A 19,105-nucleotide genomic window follows, 5' to 3' on the forward strand; every position below is an offset into this window, starting at 1 on the left:
AAACTTTGCTGGTGCAACTGACAGAAATAAGGAGAGGAACTTAAGATGGATCTTGTGGATTTCAAAAACTTCTCTTTTGGGCTTCTTTACATGTCAGTGTAAATATAGGACGGCTCTTAATAAAAAATCTTCATAATAATCATCAAATTACTAAGATGTCTCTTTGATTAATACTCACTTCATGGGTTTGAACAGAGCATTCCCGTAATTTGGGAAAGTCATCAGAAGCTTAAGCTGTGTTCCTCCTGGTTTCTGAACTACAAAAAACAGCAATAATAATCATATAAGCTTGGAAAGATTATTTATTGTTCTTACATAAGTGTATTTTATATCCATTTTATAGAAGATCCCAAATAAAGATATCAGTCTATGCAACTACTCATACAGTTTGGGTTTGTAAAGTTTTCCCCATAATGTGCTATATAAATTGGGATCCATGTTTACATTTGTTATTAGAATAAATAAAATAAAACTATAAAATTATAATACAGCTAAAGCGAATATAGGCATAATATACATGAATATATAAATGCAAAGCATATCCATATAGAATGTCAGCCAAATATGTACCATAGAGGTAGCCAGTATGACGGTTATATACAGTGCTTTGAGAAAGTATTCACTCCTCTTAACTATTTTGTTACATTACAACCTGTGTTTAAATATTTTTGTAATTGATTTGTGTGTGATGCATCAGCGCTAAATAGTCTAACTTGGTGAAGTAAAGTGAGAAAATACAGGCAAAAATTTAATTTATTAGATCAAATAATTAAAACTTGGCATGTGCATTTGTATTCACCCCTTTTGCTATGAAGCACCTAAAACTTTCTGGTGCAAGCAGTTACCTTAATAAATCCCATGCTTAGTGACAGGAAGTCCTCCTGTGTACAATCTAAGGATCACATACCGGTCAGTATATACACTTCACCTTTTCTGAAAGGCCACAGAAGCTGCAACACCAACAAGAGACACCACTAACCAAACACCATGAAGACCAAGGAGATCTCCAAACAACACCATGAAGACCAAGGAGATCTCCAAACAAGTCAGGGACAAAGATGTTGAGAAGTACAAGTTATGGTTGGGTTATAAAAAGACCTACATATCTCTAATGATCCACCAGAGCACCATCAAGTCCATTATCAGATGGAAAGAACATGGTACCACAACATACCTGCCAAGAGAGGAACACCCAACAAAACTCTTAACCCGGGCAAGGAGGGCATTAATCAGAGAGGCTGCACAGAGACCAAAGGTAACCCTGAAGGAGCTGCAGAGTTCCCAAGCAGAGACTATGGAGACCAGAATAAGCCGTGCACTCCAAAGAGGTGGCCTTTATGAAATAGTGGGCAGAAAAAAATGCCATTGTTTACATGAAAAAAATTGTGCGGTTTATTTTGAGTTTGCCAAAATACATATGAGAGACTCCCCAAAAGTATAGAAGAAGGTGCTCTGGTAAACGCTATGTCTGGTGCCAACCCAACACAGTTCATCACCCCAAGAACAACATCCCCACAGTAAAAAATGGTGGTGGCAGCATCATGCAGTGGGGATGTTATTTTGGAAGCAGTGACAGAGAAAATGGTCCGATTTAAGGGGAAGATGGATGGTGCAAAATACAGGGATATTCTTGAGCAAAACCTTGTGAAGAGCAGAACAAAAATGGTTACCTCAATGAACCACAAAAAAGAATTTGTGATAAATATTGACCTGTCCATTCAAGGACATTTTAGCTATAGTATGAAATCCTGTTTTTCTTGTCTGTGGAATTGCCTTTGTACTGTTTGTTGTGAAACTGCCGCCCACGAAACTGTTTTTTCTTTCTTTCCTGTTTTGTCTCTTTGTTTAAACATGCAAAACTTGTATAACCACTGAACCTACCGATACAACTATATAAAGAAGGGATAGCACCTTGAAGGCAGGCGTGCTTCAGAGACTTCCCAGTGATACACTATACAAGACGTGTCTTGTGTATTATTTCTGGTGATTCCCCACTTCCAAAGGCTGCTCCGACTGAGTGTGATCCTGACATTTCCTGGCGTCTGAACAGGGACCCGAGGTCTGTGTATTCCTTCAAGAACACCGGCAGAATACGAACGAAAAGAGAATCTGGGATAATGGACGGCAGATGAACAAAAACCTGGCCAGGTAAGAGACACTGTTAGATCTCTTATATCTGCCCTGCACTGTCCGTAAGATTTTCTGTGTCGTGTTCTTTAGCGGGTAGTTCTAGTAGAGGAGGATACCTATAGCTCGGGTTCTTGAACTATTTAGGAATTGACCACCTCACGGAGTACGGCATTGAATGAGAGTGAATGTGAATAAAAGGTGTGTGGAAGTTGGGAATAGCCCTATAAGCCGCCCAGGGTGTTGAAACAGAAGAAGTGACTGTCCCACTGGGCAACGTGGTTGCGTCCTTTCGGGGAGACCTCCGCGCCTATGTTCAATCTCTGATCCTGTCTTTGACAAAAACCTGGTGACGGATAAGTGTATGATAGTATGAGCCCAGGACAGATAAATTAGCCTGGGACAAGAATACGTTGTGTATGATAGTATGAGCCCAGGACAGATAAATTAGCCTGGGACAAGATACGTTGTATGTTCTTTTTCTTTTTCTGTCTGGTTGCATTTGTGTTGTTTGCTATAGGTGTAGGAATCAGGATTTTCTTACATCAACACAGTTTAAACATCCTAGCTCCTTAGGAAGAAGGTAACGAGGTATTCTCATACCCAAACGCCACCTAGGGCAAGAAAAGACATCCTAGCTCCTTAGGAAGAAGGTAACGAGGTATTCTCATACCCAAACGCCACCTAGGGCAAGAAAGCTCAGGATAAGAAAATGGGGAATAAGCAAACAAAGTCGGAACCAGAAGAATTAGATATCTATACTATCATAAAGGAGAGAAGTGGTAAAGATGCCACTAAGGGGCTGAGAAAGATTTTTAGTAAGTTTGGAGTTACTAGGGCAGAAGCTTTTAGTAGAAAACTATGGGAAGGAATTCAGGAAAGAAAAAAAGGCATAATCAGAGACAAGAAATGGATAGATCAGATCCAAGCATTGATTGATGTCTCTAGGGTAGCAGAAAATGAGGGATGGACATATAATCAACAGAGTAAAAAGTGGTGTATTAGACCCGCAGGCTGTGGAGAAAAACAAAATGTGGAATCTAAAAATACCCCACCCCCATACCTTAACCCACATGCCCCATCTTTTCTCCAAACACCACCTCAAAGTTTAGCCGGACCAGGAGGATGGGTATGTCCGCACTGTGGACAACAAAATCCAGACTGGAGAAATTATTGCCTAGCCTGTGGTACATCTAGACATGGCGCTGTACTTGCTCCTGTTAGGGTAGTACCAAGACCCTTTAGGGAACCTGGTGCTGACGGAGTAATGGGAACTAGATACCACCAAACTCGACAATATTTCCCTTGGTCCCCCGCTGAAGGCATGTCTCTCTTGCATAACGCACCAGATCCCACCCAGTGTCCAGTTAGATTTGCACAATATATACAGCAAATTATGCAGACTCACGCAGGAGTTTGGGCAGATGGAGAAGAATTATGTAGAATGAAAATGACTCCTGGACTCTTCCAGGAGCTATTAGCAAATCTACAGGTACACTGCCGCCCAACATTTCCTTTGCCAGGATTCAGACTCTTAATCTCGCGTCTTTGCTCCCTTTAGAGTCTGAGGGGGGTACCATCCATACTGAGGAAACTGCACTCTCCAACTCCTTTGACCCATCAAAGTCAATGCATGATTGTGTACAATTAATGGAACAAGAGACTCAGGGCTTATGTAATGTACGTGACAAGCCACTCTGTAATGCTACATTTGAACTTTTCATAGATGGCAGTAGATATGCAGATATGAATGGACAATTTCATACAGGTTATGCGGTAGTAACTCAGCATGAAGTGCTGAAAGCAGAACCTCTCCCTGCTAATCAGTCTGCACAAGAAGCAGAACTTACGACATTGGTTGAAGCTCTAAAAATAGCCAAAGATCAGACAGCAAACATATACACTGATTCTAGATATGCACATGGCATTATTTTCGATTTTGGCGTAATATGGAGAGCCAGAGGTTATATGACTGCTTCAGGCCAACCTGTTAAACATGCCTCCCTCATTAGACAGATTCTGGAGGCAGCACAAGAAACTAAAGAAATAGCGGTGATAAAGGTAGCTGCACATGTGAGACTCGACACCGAGGAAGCCAGGGGTAACGATAAAGCCGACAAGGCAGCAAAACAGGCAGCACGTAAACCCTTACATCATGCCCACACACTAGATAGCTCTGAAGATGATGAGGAGAGATTGAAGGAAGCTCAGAAACAGGTAGACGACGAAGAACGAGGGCAGTGGCAGAAAAAAGGGGCAGAAGATCAGCAAGGATTATGGAAAAAAGGAACTTTGTTGTGTTTACCCAGAGCCTGGTACCCCGCAGTGGCAAGTGACCTCCACCTACCCACGCATGTGTCGGCAAATGGTATGACGCTCAAGGTAAAAGAAAGGTGGTTGGCTCCAGGCTTTGGTAATTTTGCTCGGAACATGTGTGCTGCATGCGCTATATGCCTGGCACACAATCCAGGTCAGACAATTAAAACCCCAACCAAGCATCATGTAAGACCACTGTATCCCTTTCAAAGACTCCAGATCGACTACATCCAACTTCCTAGGTACAATGGATACAAATATGTGCTTGTGTGTGTGGACATGTTCTCAGGGTGGCCAGAGGCTTATCCAGTTCGTAAAGCCTCAGCAAAAACTACTGCCATTAAAATAGCACATGAACTGATACCCCGTTACGGCATGCCTGAGGTGATCGAGTCAGATAGGGGTACCCATTTTACTGGGGAAATATTCCAGAATGTTATGAAAATGTTGGGAGTAGAAAACCAGTTTCACACTCCGTATCACCCACAGAGTTCAGGTAAAGTGGAAAGATTAAATGGAACAATAAAATTAAAAATCCAGAAGGCCATATCAGAAACAGGAAAGCCTTGGACCGAGTGTCTACCACTTGCCCTGTATTCCATCCGAAACGCCCCAAGGGGGAAGGCTAAGCTGTCACCACATGAGATTCTTTTTGGTAGAGCAGCAAATTTGGGTTGTTATTTTCCACAACAACTGATGTTGAATACTGAGACTTTAACTGCTTATGTACAAGAATTACAAAAACGTTTAACTAAAGTGCATTCGCAAGTTTTTGCTTCCCTTCCAGATCCAGAAAATCTCAAAGGAGGCCACAAGTTGGAACCTGGTGATCAAGTCTACGTGAAAAGACACACCAGAAAGACTCTGGAACCGAGGTTTGACGGACCTTTCCAAGTCCTGTTAACAACTCCGACAGCAGTCAAGCTTGAAGGAAAGGCATCATGGATACATGCAAGCCATTGCAAAAAAGCAGTATAAGACTCATGATATTGATGTTAATAATGTTAACCTCAACGGAGGCATGGGAAAGACTGAATTCTCTAGCCCCTTTGAACAATAGATTCGTACAACATCATAGAAAATTAGTGCATGACTTGTTAAATAATACGCAACCCCTGGCAGATTGTTGGATCTGTACCCATTCACCAGTATCAGCCACAAGTATACCTTTTCTAGCAGTTCCCGTGTCAGCTGAAGAAATATTCGCTTGGCCTAATTGTTCAGACAACCTGGCCAACAACCAACCTGGCAATACTAGACTATGGAATACTACAATCGCCATACCAGTTGTGGGATGGGTAGAATTTCCTTGGTGGCAGGGCAATCTTACAGGAAAAATAGGCAACTCACCACGTCCCTCGGGGAGGCCACATATAGTACAAATGGGAATTCCCAACAAAATTGCTAGTACCATTTTTTATTTATCCTATGTTAACACAGATGTGGGATAAATTAGTTAGAGCCACGGATTATCTAGATGACCAGATTTGGGATATATTGGACATATTAAATACTAGTATAGCTGTACAGAATCAGCTTATAATAGTCACTAACCAACATACCCTGGTATTGGATTACCTAACTGCCTCACAAGGGGGTATGTGTCAAATCATCGGACCCACCTGCTGTCATTATATAGACCCGAATAGTACTATGAGTATGAGATTTAAATTAGAAGACGTACAACGACTCAGGGATCAGTATGACAAAGACAATGACCAAAATAAGGATAGCTGGTGGTCAGATACCTTTTCTTTTCTTAACCCGGCCAATTGGTTCAGGGGGATCGGTGGGTGGGTTACCGGGATTATGCAAAGCCTAATACATACAGTTATGGTTATTGTAATTATATATGTATTATTCAAGGTTGTACTCAAGGGTATCTCGGTATGCACAAATAAATGTTGTGTAATGGATGCGAGAATATAAAGTTGTTTTTTTTTTTTGTAATATCACAAAAAGAATGACTAAAATGATCGTCTATATGACAAGGTTTTGAATGGAATATGTCAAAGGGGGGATTGTGAAGAGCAGAACAAAAATGGTTACCTCAATGAACCACAAAAAAGAATTTGTGATAAATATTGACCTGTCCATTCAAGGACATTTTAGCTATAGTATGAAATCCTGTTTTTCTTGTCTGTGGAATTGCCTTTGTACTGTTTGTTGTGAAACTGCCGCCCACGAAACTGTTTTTTCTTTCTTTCCTGTTTTGTCTCTTTGTTTAAACATGCAAAACTTGTATAACCACTGAACCTACCGATACAACTATATAAAGAAGGGATAGCACCTTGAAGGCAGGCGTGCTTCAGAGACTTCCCAGTGATACACTATACAAGACGTGTCTTGTGTATTATTTCTGGTGATTCCCCACTTCCAAAGGCTGCTCCGACTGAGTGTGATCCTGACATTCTGTTTTAGTCTGTCAGTGATTTGAGACTGGGGTTCACCTTCCAACAAGACAATGACCCAAAGCATACTGCACACTTAATTTGTTTAAGGGGAAATATGTAAATGTTTTGGAGTGGCCTTGTCAATGCCCACACATTGATCCAATTGAGAATCTGTGGTCAGACTTTAATAATGCTGTTCACCAGAGGAATCCATCTAATTTGATGGAGCTGGAGCAGTTTTGCAGGGAGGAAAGGGCAAAAATCCCAGTGGTAAAATGTGGAAAGCTTATGGAGACTTATCTAAAGCAACTTGCAGCTGTAATAACTGCAAATAGAGGCTCTACAAATTACTGATTTTAGTTTAGGGAGGTGTATAGTTATGCACAAAAAGTTTTCAGTTATTTTGTCTTATCTGTTGTTTGCTGCGCAATAAAAAAAACACATGTTCACAGGTGTAGGCATATTATTTACATGAACTGACGCAGACCCTCAAAAAACAGTGAAATTCCAGGTAGCAAAACACAAAAAATGGCAAGGGGGTGAATACTTTTGCAAGACACTGTAAAAACGATGGAGTAAGTCATGTAAAATAATTTTTTTGTTGCAGGATGCTGGAGTGTTTAGCTTCATAAATCTTTATGAAAAAATATTGTAGCATTTTTTTTTGCACTGCTTTTATACATAACTACTTGTCTTGATGGTAACAGACTACCAGCAAACTCAGTGTAGACCGGTATTTTCAAAAAACATACGCAGACAACAAAAAGGGCAAATGTAAAGAAAGACGGTTTGTAAAGTTGCTGTATTTTTTAAGATTCATTGAGATGAAAATAACATTTTTGTATCTTTAGGCTATGTGCACACGTCCGGAATTGCCGTGGAAATTTCCACGGCAATTCCGGAACTCCCTGCCGCAGGAAATACGCATACGGAATTGGCATGCGTGTTCCCGCTAAACACTAGTGTTTTGCAAGCGTAATTAGGTTCCAGAATGCTAGCGTTTTCCAAGCGATCTGTAGCATCGCTTAGAAAACTGATTGACAGGCTGGTCACACTTGTCAAACATAGTGTTTGACAAGTGTGACCAACATTTTACTATTGATGCTGCCTATGCAGCATCAATAGTAAAAAGATCTAATGTTAAAAAAAAAAGAAAAAAAGGTTATTCTCACCTTCCAACGGCCCCCGATCTCCTCAGCGGTGCACGCGGCAGCTTTCCGTTCCCAGGGATGCTTTGCGCGAAGGACCTTTGTGACGTCACGGTCGCGTGACCGCGACGTCATCCCAGGTCCTTCGTGCAATGCATCCCAGGGAACGGAAGCCGCCGCGTGCACCGCTGAGAGGAGGGAGGACTCCGGGGGCCATCAGAAGGTAAGTATATCCCTATTTTTTATTTTAGGTTTGTTTTTTGTTTTTTTTTTAACAGGGATATGGTGCCCAGTCTGTGGAGGAGAGTCTCCTCTCCTCTACCCTGGGTACCATCCGCACATGATCCGCTTACTTTGCACATGGTGGGCATAGCCCCATGCAGAAAGTAAGCAGATCAATGCATTCCTATGTGTGCGGAATCCCCGTGATTCTGCAAAATTAATGAACATGCTGCATTTTTTTCCGAAATGCGTTTCCGCTCTGGAAAATAACGCAGCATGTGAACAAAAAATGCGGAAAGCATTCTAATAATAGGATGCTTAATGTAAGCATTTTTTAGCAGTTTTATCGCATTTTTATAGCGGAGAACTGCTGAAAAAATGAGAAAAATCCTGAACGTGTGCGCACAGCCTAAAAGTTACTAACCAGTGTCACCCCAATATAAAATGTAGCAGTAGGGAAAGCAAAATATGTTTATGGTTATGTTGATAAAACAGTTGTGAGTTAACCTTAACTCCTTCACAACATGCCCGGTACATGTACTGCGCATGTCGTGTCCCTCCCTTTGATGTGGGCTCCGGCGCTAAGCCCACATCTTTGCCAGCACATGTCAGCTGTTTTGAACAGCTGACAAGTGACCCAAACAGCCATGGGTGGAATCGCGATCCACCCGCGGCTGTTAGCCCATTAAATGCCGCTGTCAATCTCTGACAGCGACATTCAATGTGATTGCACCAGAAGCGCGTCACTAATCCCGCCCATCGGTGACCCTGTCACATGATTTCGGGTCATTGATGGGTCGGCATGACAACCAGAGGTCTCCAGCAGACCTCTATGGTTGTCATAGCCAGATTGCTATGAGTGCACGCCGGTGGTCAGAGCTCATAGCAAGTGAGCATTTCTGCTACACACAGGCGAACTGATCATCACCTGTGTGTAGAAGAGGCAATTGGACAAATGCAGATTCTTGTCTCCCATGGAAAATATTGAAGCATGCAAAAAGTAAAAAAAAAGTTTTAAAAAATATAAAAAAATGTAAAAGTTGAAATCACCCCCCATTCACCTCATTCAAAATAAAACAATTTAAAAAAAATAAAATATACACATTCTGCGTTCAGAATCGCCCGATCTATCAAGCTATAAAAAGAATTAATCCGATCGGTAAATGGTGTAGCCAAAAAAAGTCAAAACGCCAGAATTACATTTTTTTGGTCGCCACAACATTGCATTAAAGTGCAATAATGGGCAATCAAAAGATCGTATCCACACCATTAACCCCTTTACCCCCAAGGGTGGTTTGCACATTAATAACCGGGCCAATTTTTACAATTCTGACCACTGTCCCTTTATCAGGTTATAACTTCAAAGCTTCAACGGATCCTGATGATTCTGACCTTGTTTTCTCGTGACATATTGTACTTCATGATAGTGGTAAAATTTCTTTGATATTACCTGCGTTTATTTGTAAAAAAAATGGAAATTTGGCGAAAATTTTGAAAATTTTGCAATTTTCCAACTTTGAATTTTTATGCCCTTAAATCACAGAGATATGTCACACAAAATACCTAATAAGTAACATTTCCCACATGTCTACTTTACATCAGCACAATTTTGGAACCAAAATTTTTTTTGTTAGCGAGTTATAAGGGTTAAAAGTTGACCAGCAATTTCTCATTTTTACAACACCATTTTTTCTTAGGGACCACATCACATTTGAAGTCACTTTGAGGGGTCTATATGATAGAAAATACCCAAGTGTGACACCATTCTAAAAATTGCACATCTCAAGGTGCTCAAAACCACACTCAAAAAGTTTATTAACCCTTCAGGTGTTTCACAAGAATTTTTGGAATGTTTAAAAAAAAATAAAATTAACATTTAACTTTTTTTCACAAAAAATTTAGTTCAGCTCCAATTTGTTTTATTTTACCAAGGGTAACAGGAGAAATTGGACCCTAAAAGATGTTGTACAATTTGTCCTGAGTACGCCGTTTGACTTTTCAATGCAAAATTGAATGGAATTGAGAAAGGACACCATGTCGTGTTTGGAGAGCCCCTGATGTGCCTAAACATTGAAACCCCCCACAATTGACACCATTTTGGAAAGAAGACCCCCTAAGGAACTTATCTAGATGTGTTGTGAGAACTTTGAACCCCCAAGTCTTTCACTACAGTTTATAACGCAGAGCTGTGAAAATAAAAAATCTTTTTTTTCCACAAAAATTATTATTAAAATGGTTTTTGCATCTCCACATTTTGAGAGCTATAATTTTTCCATATTTTGGTCCACAGAGTCAGGTGAGGTCTTGTTTTTTGCAGGATGAGTTGACATTTTTATTGGTACCATTTTCTAGCACGTGACAATTTTTGATAGCTTTTTATTCCGATTTTTGTGAGGCAGAATGACCAAAAAACAGCTATTCATGAATTTCTTTTTTTTTTTTTTTCGGGGGGGGCGTTTATACCGTTCCATGTTTGGTAAAATTGATAAAGCAATTTTATTCTTCGGGTCAGTACGATTACAGCGATACCTCATTTATATCATTTTTCAATGTTTTGCCGCTTTTATACGATAAAAACTATTTTATAGAAAAAATAATTATTTTTGCATTGCTTTATTCTGAGGACTATAACTTTTTTATTTTTCCGCTGATGATGCTGTATGGTGGCTCGGTTTTTGCGGGACAAGATGACATTTTTAGCGGTACCATGGTTATTTATATGCGTCTTTTTGATCACGCGTTATTCCACTTTTGGTTCGGCGGTATGATAATAAAGCGTTATTTTTTGCCTCGTTTTTTTTTTTTTACGGTGTTAACTGGTGGGGCAGTTTTATAGGTCTGGTCGTTACGGACGCGGTGATACTAAATATGTGTACTTTTATTGTTTTTTTTCTATTATTTTTAGAAATGTATATATTGGAACAATATTTTATTTTTTCCTTATTTTGGATATTTTTTTTTTACATATGTTCTGGTTTCACATTTGCGTTTGTGGCCGCAGCGTTTGTACCGCATATAAACGCATGCGTCGTGTTTTCCTATATTTAACATTAAAAACGCATGCGTTTTTTTTTGTTCGCGTTTTGCCACGTTTGACGACGCATGCGTCGTCTTGTCGTTTGCGGCTTGGCGCGGAAATGCAACATGTAGTAATTTCTAGAGGTGTCTATTTGCCGCCAGGAAACGCATGCGTTCGATTGCGCAAGGATTGCAACAAAACGCATTGCTGTCAATGTAAACGCATGCGTTTTTAAGCACATGCGTTTTGATGCGTTTTTGAACGCATGCGTTTCAATTGAGAAAAACATGTCTAGACACTGATAAGCCACCCCCCACCATCAAGGTGATAAAGGGAGGGTGTGGACAGTTGCAGGTCACTTCTCACCAGACTCTGAAGCAGATGAGACACAGACAGGCTACATCTTGGAGAAAAACAAGACCCTGAACAATGTGAGTATATCCTAGCCAATGCCTTCATTTTCTATTTTCTGTCTCTACATGTCCTAATTTCTGCCATTTCTTTCTTTCTACATGCATCAGAATGTCTTCTTCGGATTCTTCATCTGGTGAGGAGTTTCGGCCAGGACAGTCGGAAGTGGAGCTCTTCTACTGCGGCAGAGACAGGGCAGGAGCAGCGGAGTCAAGGTCCGGTGGCAAGACGACAGCGGGTACGTATACAAGGCTGACTGTCCTCAGTGTAATATTCTTGAATCTTCCTTTATTTCCACTCGTATTTCTTTACTTTTTTCTTCTGGAATCCTTTTGTATGTTGACTTTCCTATTCATGCCATTTCTCAGCATCTTTTCTCTTTCTTTTCCTTATGTTAATTGAGCAAACTTTATCATCCTGGTTAAGGAGCGAGTCCCGTTGTGGGACACCCGGGATCCACTGCACTCGAACAACATCACGATCCGGCGGTTATGGAATGAGGTGGCCCAAGCAATGTGGGATGGCTGGGACAATGCCTCGACACGGGTCCGAACTGCATTTGGTAAGTATTGCACTGCAGTGTGAAGTAGCAGAGACCTTGGCCGTGCTCACTCGACTGTGTGTGATGAAAGAAACTCCCTGGAGTTTCTCTCATCACACACAGTTGTGTGAGCATGGACAAAAGTACTTTTTCTGACGACAATTTTTTTTTAACAGTATCCAAAGTCAAAACACGTTGGCGTTCGATGAAGGACTGCTTCAAGAAGGACCTGCGTCAAGAGAGCCGTGTTCCCAGTGGTTCAGGAGCAAGGATCAGACGCTACAAATACCATCGAGTACTGTCATTTTTAAGACCGGTCCTTGCCCAGAGAACGTAAGTATTTATCACGTGCATTAGGTTGTATTGTATTGCCATAATCTGTATTTTTACATTCCACAGATTTTGCGTCTGGTAGATTTTTGATAGTAATTTTCTTTTTCCTTTTTTCACAGCACATACAGCACTACTGTTGGCCCAGGTTCTGGAGCGGTCCTTCATCCGACAGCCACGGACCCGTCCCAGCCATCAAGCAGCGCGGCAGCAAGTGGGCCTTCCACACTAACTGGAGACCAGGGAGCTGGTCCATCAGGTCTTCCCCTTTCGCAGTCCTCTTCCACTGCCCCCTTTTTTTTGGGCTCCTCCCGGCAGCGACAGAGGGCTTTGGACAGGTCACTCATGCCCGAGTTTTTGCACTTGAGCTCGGTTTTACACGACGCAATCAAGGCTTTGGGTGACCGAATGGATGTTTCACATAACCTCTTGAATGCACGTATCCAGGAGGTCAGCAAAAGCCTTGATCAAGTGAAAGCCGACCTCCAGAGGCCAGCACATCATTTTTTTTATCAAATTGAGCAGGGCATGTCGGAACACCTTACTCCTGATCTGCAGCTGAGTGTCATGCAGGCCTGCAATGCTGCTTACGTGCAGGCTATGCAGCAGAGTCGGTATTTCCAGCAGACAGTGGCGGCATATCCACCTGTGCCTTCACTGTCACGATTGTCCTCAATGCCGACCTCTGCTGCATCCCACTGCACGGCCACCTCAATTCCTTCCACAGCCGGACACCACTACAGCACCACCACCATGCCGAGTGCAGTTGGACATCCCACCGCCACCACCATGACATCCGCTGCTCCTGCTTGGACCTCCTCCACTGACACCACGATGCAGCAGGACCCTGGCATGGCCTTCCGTACCGCCACCTCCACGATGCAGCAGGACCCTGGCATGGCCTTCCATACCACCACCTCCACGATGCAGCAGGACCCTGGCATGGCCTTCCGTACCGCCACCAGCACGATGCAGCAGGACCCTGGCATGGCATTCCGTACCGCCACCTCCACGATGCAGCAGGACCCTGGCATGGGCTTCCGTACCGCCACCACCACGATGCAGCAGGACCCTGGCATGGCCTTCCGCTCTACAAGCGCTATGGACTCTGGCACTGCCTTCCGCTCTACAAGCGCTATGGACTCTGGCATGGCTGCACGCTCTACGAGCACTATGGACTCTGGCATGGCTGTACGATCTACGAGCACTGTGGACTCTGGCATGGCTGCACGATCTACGAGCACTATGGACTCTGACACAGTGCAGCCGGACCCTAACAGGTCACCCGCCACCACGCCATGCCATATGAGCCCACCAAGACCTCCCACAAACAGGCAAACCCCCCAAAAAACACAGAAAAACAAAACAGAGGACTCTTAGTATTCCTCCCCCTTCACCTCCCAATGTGTCTGTAATGTCAGGTTTGTCTCACCCTTCCAGTGCGTCTCAAGCCTCTCATGTGTCAAACCCCATCCCCGAACTTCCAGACCCTTCTAGTTTCACTGCCCCATCTCCTGCCACCTCTGCGTTGTCCACGGTTAGCCAGGTTTCAGTACTTCACACCCCCCATTTACATCACTCTACCCCAAGCCGGCGCAGTAAATACATTTATTAGTTGTTTACAAAATAAAAAAAGTTCGATTTGCCACAATTATGCTTGGTTTATTGTGTCTTCCGCCGCCGGCAACACGCACCGTGCGCCAAGAAACTTCGCCACACACTTACTTTTTGGGCCACATCATATCTCCAGTAGTTAAAAATAAAAAGACTGCAGCTTTGTGTGTCTTTAGTATACAGATATGAGGTGGGCCAGAAAATATTACATGTATCTCCATAATCTCTTTTTGTCTGTGCCTAGTGTGGCAGTCTGAAGAGAAAATGGTGGAAATACAGTGCAGACCTCTACTGAACAGGTCAGGTGTGAAAAAACTCATTAGTTAGGACACCTGACCTGTTGAGTAGAGAACTGCCTTGTATAACCACCATTTTCTCTTCTTTATACATAATCTATTACACACAAATTGAGGGACAATGGTGATCACACACTGCATATCTATGCTCACCTGCACAGGTGTCAGAAATAGTGAATTCATGAGCCTGTATATGTTTATCATGAATTCATTATTTCTGACACCTGACTTGATGAGTATACAGTAGATCTCTTTAGTGTGACAGTCATTGTCTCTTCAGTTTGTGTCCAATGGATACAGGAGAAGAGAATCATGACGCAATGACGTCAAAAAGCTTACCAATAAAGCAACATGGCTGCCATTACTAGCAGTATGTGGCCAGTGTTTTATATCAGTATTTGTAAGCCAAAACAAGGAGTGGAACAATTAGAGGTAAATTATGATATTAACATAATAACTAGCACCTCTGCCTTTATCACCCACTCCTGGTTTTGGATTACAAAAACTGATATTAAATACAGATCAAATATTGGAAGTTTAGGACAGCCTTGGTTTGGAGAGGAAAAAGATAGGAGACACGGTCAACACAACCAAAACTAAAGTTTATTAATGAGAAATATTATTATCATTGTAGAAAATTACTGGTACAGATGTAATTACAACAGGACATTTACACAACATTGTCCTGCCATGAGACACGTCCAATATCTGAATCAAAAAAGGCAGCAAATTGGTCCCGCATGTGACCAACGGCTGCAGTTGACCGCAGCAGTTGATGCTGGAAATCGGGCAGTGGGTGTGCAACTGGTTCATCCAGTTCAATGTTGGGTTGCTCCTTAACCATTATATAATTGTGCAAAACCACACAGGCTTTGACCACCTCGTTGACTGTTTCCACTTTTAGATTAATGGCTGATGCAAGAATGCGCCATTTAGTGACTAGAATGCCAAAGGTACACTCTACTGTTCTTCGGGCCCTGCTCAGTCTGTAGTTAAAGATCCTTCTAGTGTGGTACAAGTCCCGACTGGAATAGGGCTTCAGTAGGTTTTCACACATCTGAAAGGCCTCATCCCCAACCATAACAAATGGCATCGGTGGACCTTGAGTGTTGGGGAGAGGTTGTGGCGGGGGAAAATTGAAATTTTTGCCATACACACGGCGTCCCATATCCGAGTTCTTGAAAGTCTGGGAATCGTTGCCACGGCCAAAAGCTCCAATGTCCACGGCGATGAAGCGACAGTTCGCATCGGCTATTGCCATGAGCACAACAGAAAAATATTTTTTGTAATTGAAGTACTCCGATCCTGTTCTGGCTGGTTTGATAATGCGAATGTGCTTTCCATCCACCGCTCCTAAACAGTTGGGGAAATCACACACACTCCAGAATTTTTCCGCAATTTCAAGCCACATGTCCAAGGTGGGTAGGGGTATAAACTCATCCCGGAGTACATTCCACAAAGCCCGGCAGGTGTCCACAACTATTCCGGACAGGGTGGATATTCCAAGCCGGTATTGGAAGTGGAGGGATGATAAACTCTCTCCGGTTGCCAGAAATCTGGAAGAAAAACAAACACAAAAAACATTACAATCTATTCTTTTTATGGTGTTGTTACGCTAAAGAAAGAAAGGAAAATAGCCAATAAATACATGTCAGAAAACACTAAATTTGGACTGTCATTGGTTTAGATTTTGAACGTACCTTAATGTAACCAGCAGACGTTCCTCCGGTGGAATCGCTCTACGGAGCTGGGTGTCCTGTCGCCGTATGGCTCCTTGGACACGAGAAAGCAAATCCCGGAACGAGTTTTGCGACATCCTGGTGTATTCCTGGAATTTCTCCGGGTTGGCATTAAGCTCGGCATAGAGCGTGTGATAGGCTCCACGGCTCTCACGTAGTTCGATAATGGGGTGCCTCCAAAAATGCCTATGTTGTCTCCTTCTCCATCTTTCGCGATTTCTGTCTTGCTCCCAAGCAAAAGCACAGGCAAGAAACAGCTTGAAGCTGAAATCCAGGTTGAAATAAAAGCTCTCCATGCGAACATCCATCATGACACAGGATACAGTAGCAAACTGTTAACATTTCAGTAGCCTTAGGGTCTATATATAGAGATCCCATAGTACACGCCCTCTGTAGTCCCATTGGCGGTGTCTGGTTATCTTGATTTTTCTCTTGTGAAATTTCTCATCGTGCACACCAAAAACACAAACGCAGAAAAAAACGCATATAAACGCTTACAAAAGCGGCGTTTTTTTAACCGCATGCGACAACGCATGCATCTAAAAAACGCCGCGTTTGTACGCGTTTATATGCGTTTTTTCCACCACTTGCGGATGCGTTTTAAACGCTGTGGATTTAAACGCTAATGTGAAACTAGCCTAAATATATATTTTTTTACTTTATAACATTGCCCCAGGGGGGAACATCACAGTATAGGGTCAGATCGCTGATCTGACACTTTGCAATGCACTGTGTCAGATCAGCGATCTCGCAGGCACTGCAGGTGCTTGCAAGCCACCTGCAGGACACGGAAGGAGCCCCATGGCCATTTTGGATCCGGGGCCTGCAGGGAGGAAGAGGTAGGATACCCTCGGAGCAACGCGATCACATCGCGTTGCTCCGAGGGTCTCAGGGAAGCACGCAGGGAGCGCCCTACCTGCGCGATGCTTCCCTATGCTGCCGGAATGCTGCGATCATGTTTGATCGCAGTGTTCCGGGGATTAATGTGCCAGGAGCGGTCCGTGACCGCTCCTGGCACATAGTGCCGGATGTCAGCTGCGATAGTCAGCTGACAACCAGCCGCGATCGGCCGCGCTCCCCCCGTGAGCGCGGCTGATCGCGTTTAGACGTACTATCCCTTCGGTGGTCAAAGGGGCCCATACCACCTCGATGGGATAGTACATCTAATGTCAGAAAGGGGTTAAAAGCGTCAGCTCAGCACGCAAAAAATAAGCCCTCACCCAGCCCCAGATCACAAAAAATGGAGACGCACGGGTCTCGGAATATGATGGAATTTTTTTAACCCCTTAGTGACAGAGCCAATTTGCTACTTAATGACCAAGTCAATTTTTACTAATCTGACCACTGTCACTTTATGTGGTTATGACTCTGGATCAGTTTAACGGATCCCACTGATTCTGAGAGAGTTTTTTCATGACATATTGTACTTCATGATAGTGGTAAAATTTCATCGATATAACTTGCATTTATTTATGAAAAAAAAACGGAAATATGGTGAAAATTTTGCAATTTTCAAACTTTGAAATTTTATGCCCTTAAATCAGAGAGTGGAGTCACACAAAATACTTAATAAATAACAATTCCCACATATCTACTTTACATCAGCACAATTTTGGAAACAATTTTTTTGTTAGGAAGTTATAAAAGTTAAAAGTTGACCAGCGATTTCTCATTTTTCCAACAAAATTTACAAAACCATTTTTTTTAGGGACCATCTCACACTTGAAGTGAGTTTGGGGGCCCAATATAACAGAAAATACCCAAAAGTGACACCATTCTAAAAACTGCACACCTCAAGGTGCCCAACCCACCACATTCAAGAAGTGTATTAACCCTTCAGGTGCTTCACAAGAGCCCAAAGCAATGTGGAAGGAAAAAAATTAACATTTTTCTTTTTTTTCCACAAAAAAATTTACTTTGGAACCATTTTTGTTTTATTTTCACAAGGGTATCAGGAGAAGGTGGTCCACAAAATTTGTTGCAATTTCTCGTAAGTACGCCGATACCCCATATGTGGAGCCACTGTTTGGGTGCATGGCAGGGCTCAGAAGGGAGGGAGCACCGTTTGACTTTTTGAAAGCAAAATTGGCTGAAATCAATGGTGATGCCATGTCGCGTTTGGAGACCCCATGATGTACCTAAACAGTGGAACCTCCCCAATTATAACTCCAACCCTAACACCAAAACAACCCTAACCCTAATACCAACCCTATCCATAACCCTAACCCCAACACACCCCTAAGGCTACGTTCACATTTGCGCCTTTGGGCACAGCGTCGTCGACGCATAGCGACGCATGCGTCATGCGCCCCTATCTTTAACATTAGGGGCGCATGGACATGTGTTGTTATGCGTTTTCGTGCGTTTTGCGATGCATGCGTCGTTTCGGCGCACCTGGCAGGGCGCGGCAGACGCTACATGTTGCAGTTTTTCGGCGTCATAAATTTTTCAAAAAACGCATGCGTCGCGCTTGCGTCGTCTATGCGCCAAAACCCCCATTCAAGTCTATTGACAACGCAGAAGGCGCAAGTGCTTGCGTCGCAGCGCGTTGTGCGACGCATGCGTCCTTTAATTAAAAAACAAGACAAGTGTCTAGATGGTGTCTAGACAGTGACAAAACAACCTATATATCTAAAAAAAAGGGGATTGGCATTGTCTTTCAATTGCCTGCAGGAAAGAACACGAGACAACATCTCTGATCTGCTTTCAAAAGCTGTAAGTATATAATTTCTCAGTGCATTTTTCTTCTTTATGTGTGTTTTATTTTTGAATTTTTAATGCAATTTGTGCAGGTTTAATTTAATGTTTGGTCTGTACTTTAGTACGGCTATGCCACTGTGAATCTTTTTTGAAAATTTGTGTTTTTAAATCTGGTTCTGATGTATTTCTGGCGTTATATGATGGCGTTTTCTTGTCTCCGGCCTTGTTTGTTTTTGGATTGGTTTTAAT

The 19,105-nt window shown here is 42.6% G+C and overlaps 1 protein-coding gene across 1 annotated transcript in view; it reads right to left on the reverse strand.

Annotated features, from left to right (window-relative positions):
• LOC143788582 (extracellular serine/threonine protein kinase FAM20C-like) overlaps positions 1-19,105 on the reverse strand; it is a 112,980-nt gene that overhangs the window by 57,022 nt on the left and 36,853 nt on the right. The window contains exon 3 of the mRNA XM_077278364.1: positions 179-257. Coding sequence (XP_077134479.1) covers positions 179-257 — 79 coding nt within the window. The remainder of the gene's footprint in view (positions 1-178; positions 258-19,105) is intronic.

The sequence above is a fragment of the Ranitomeya variabilis genome, chromosome 8, assembly GCF_051348905.1.
Source record: "Ranitomeya variabilis isolate aRanVar5 chromosome 8, aRanVar5.hap1, whole genome shotgun sequence".
Taxonomy (NCBI): domain Eukaryota; kingdom Metazoa; phylum Chordata; class Amphibia; order Anura; family Dendrobatidae; genus Ranitomeya; species Ranitomeya variabilis.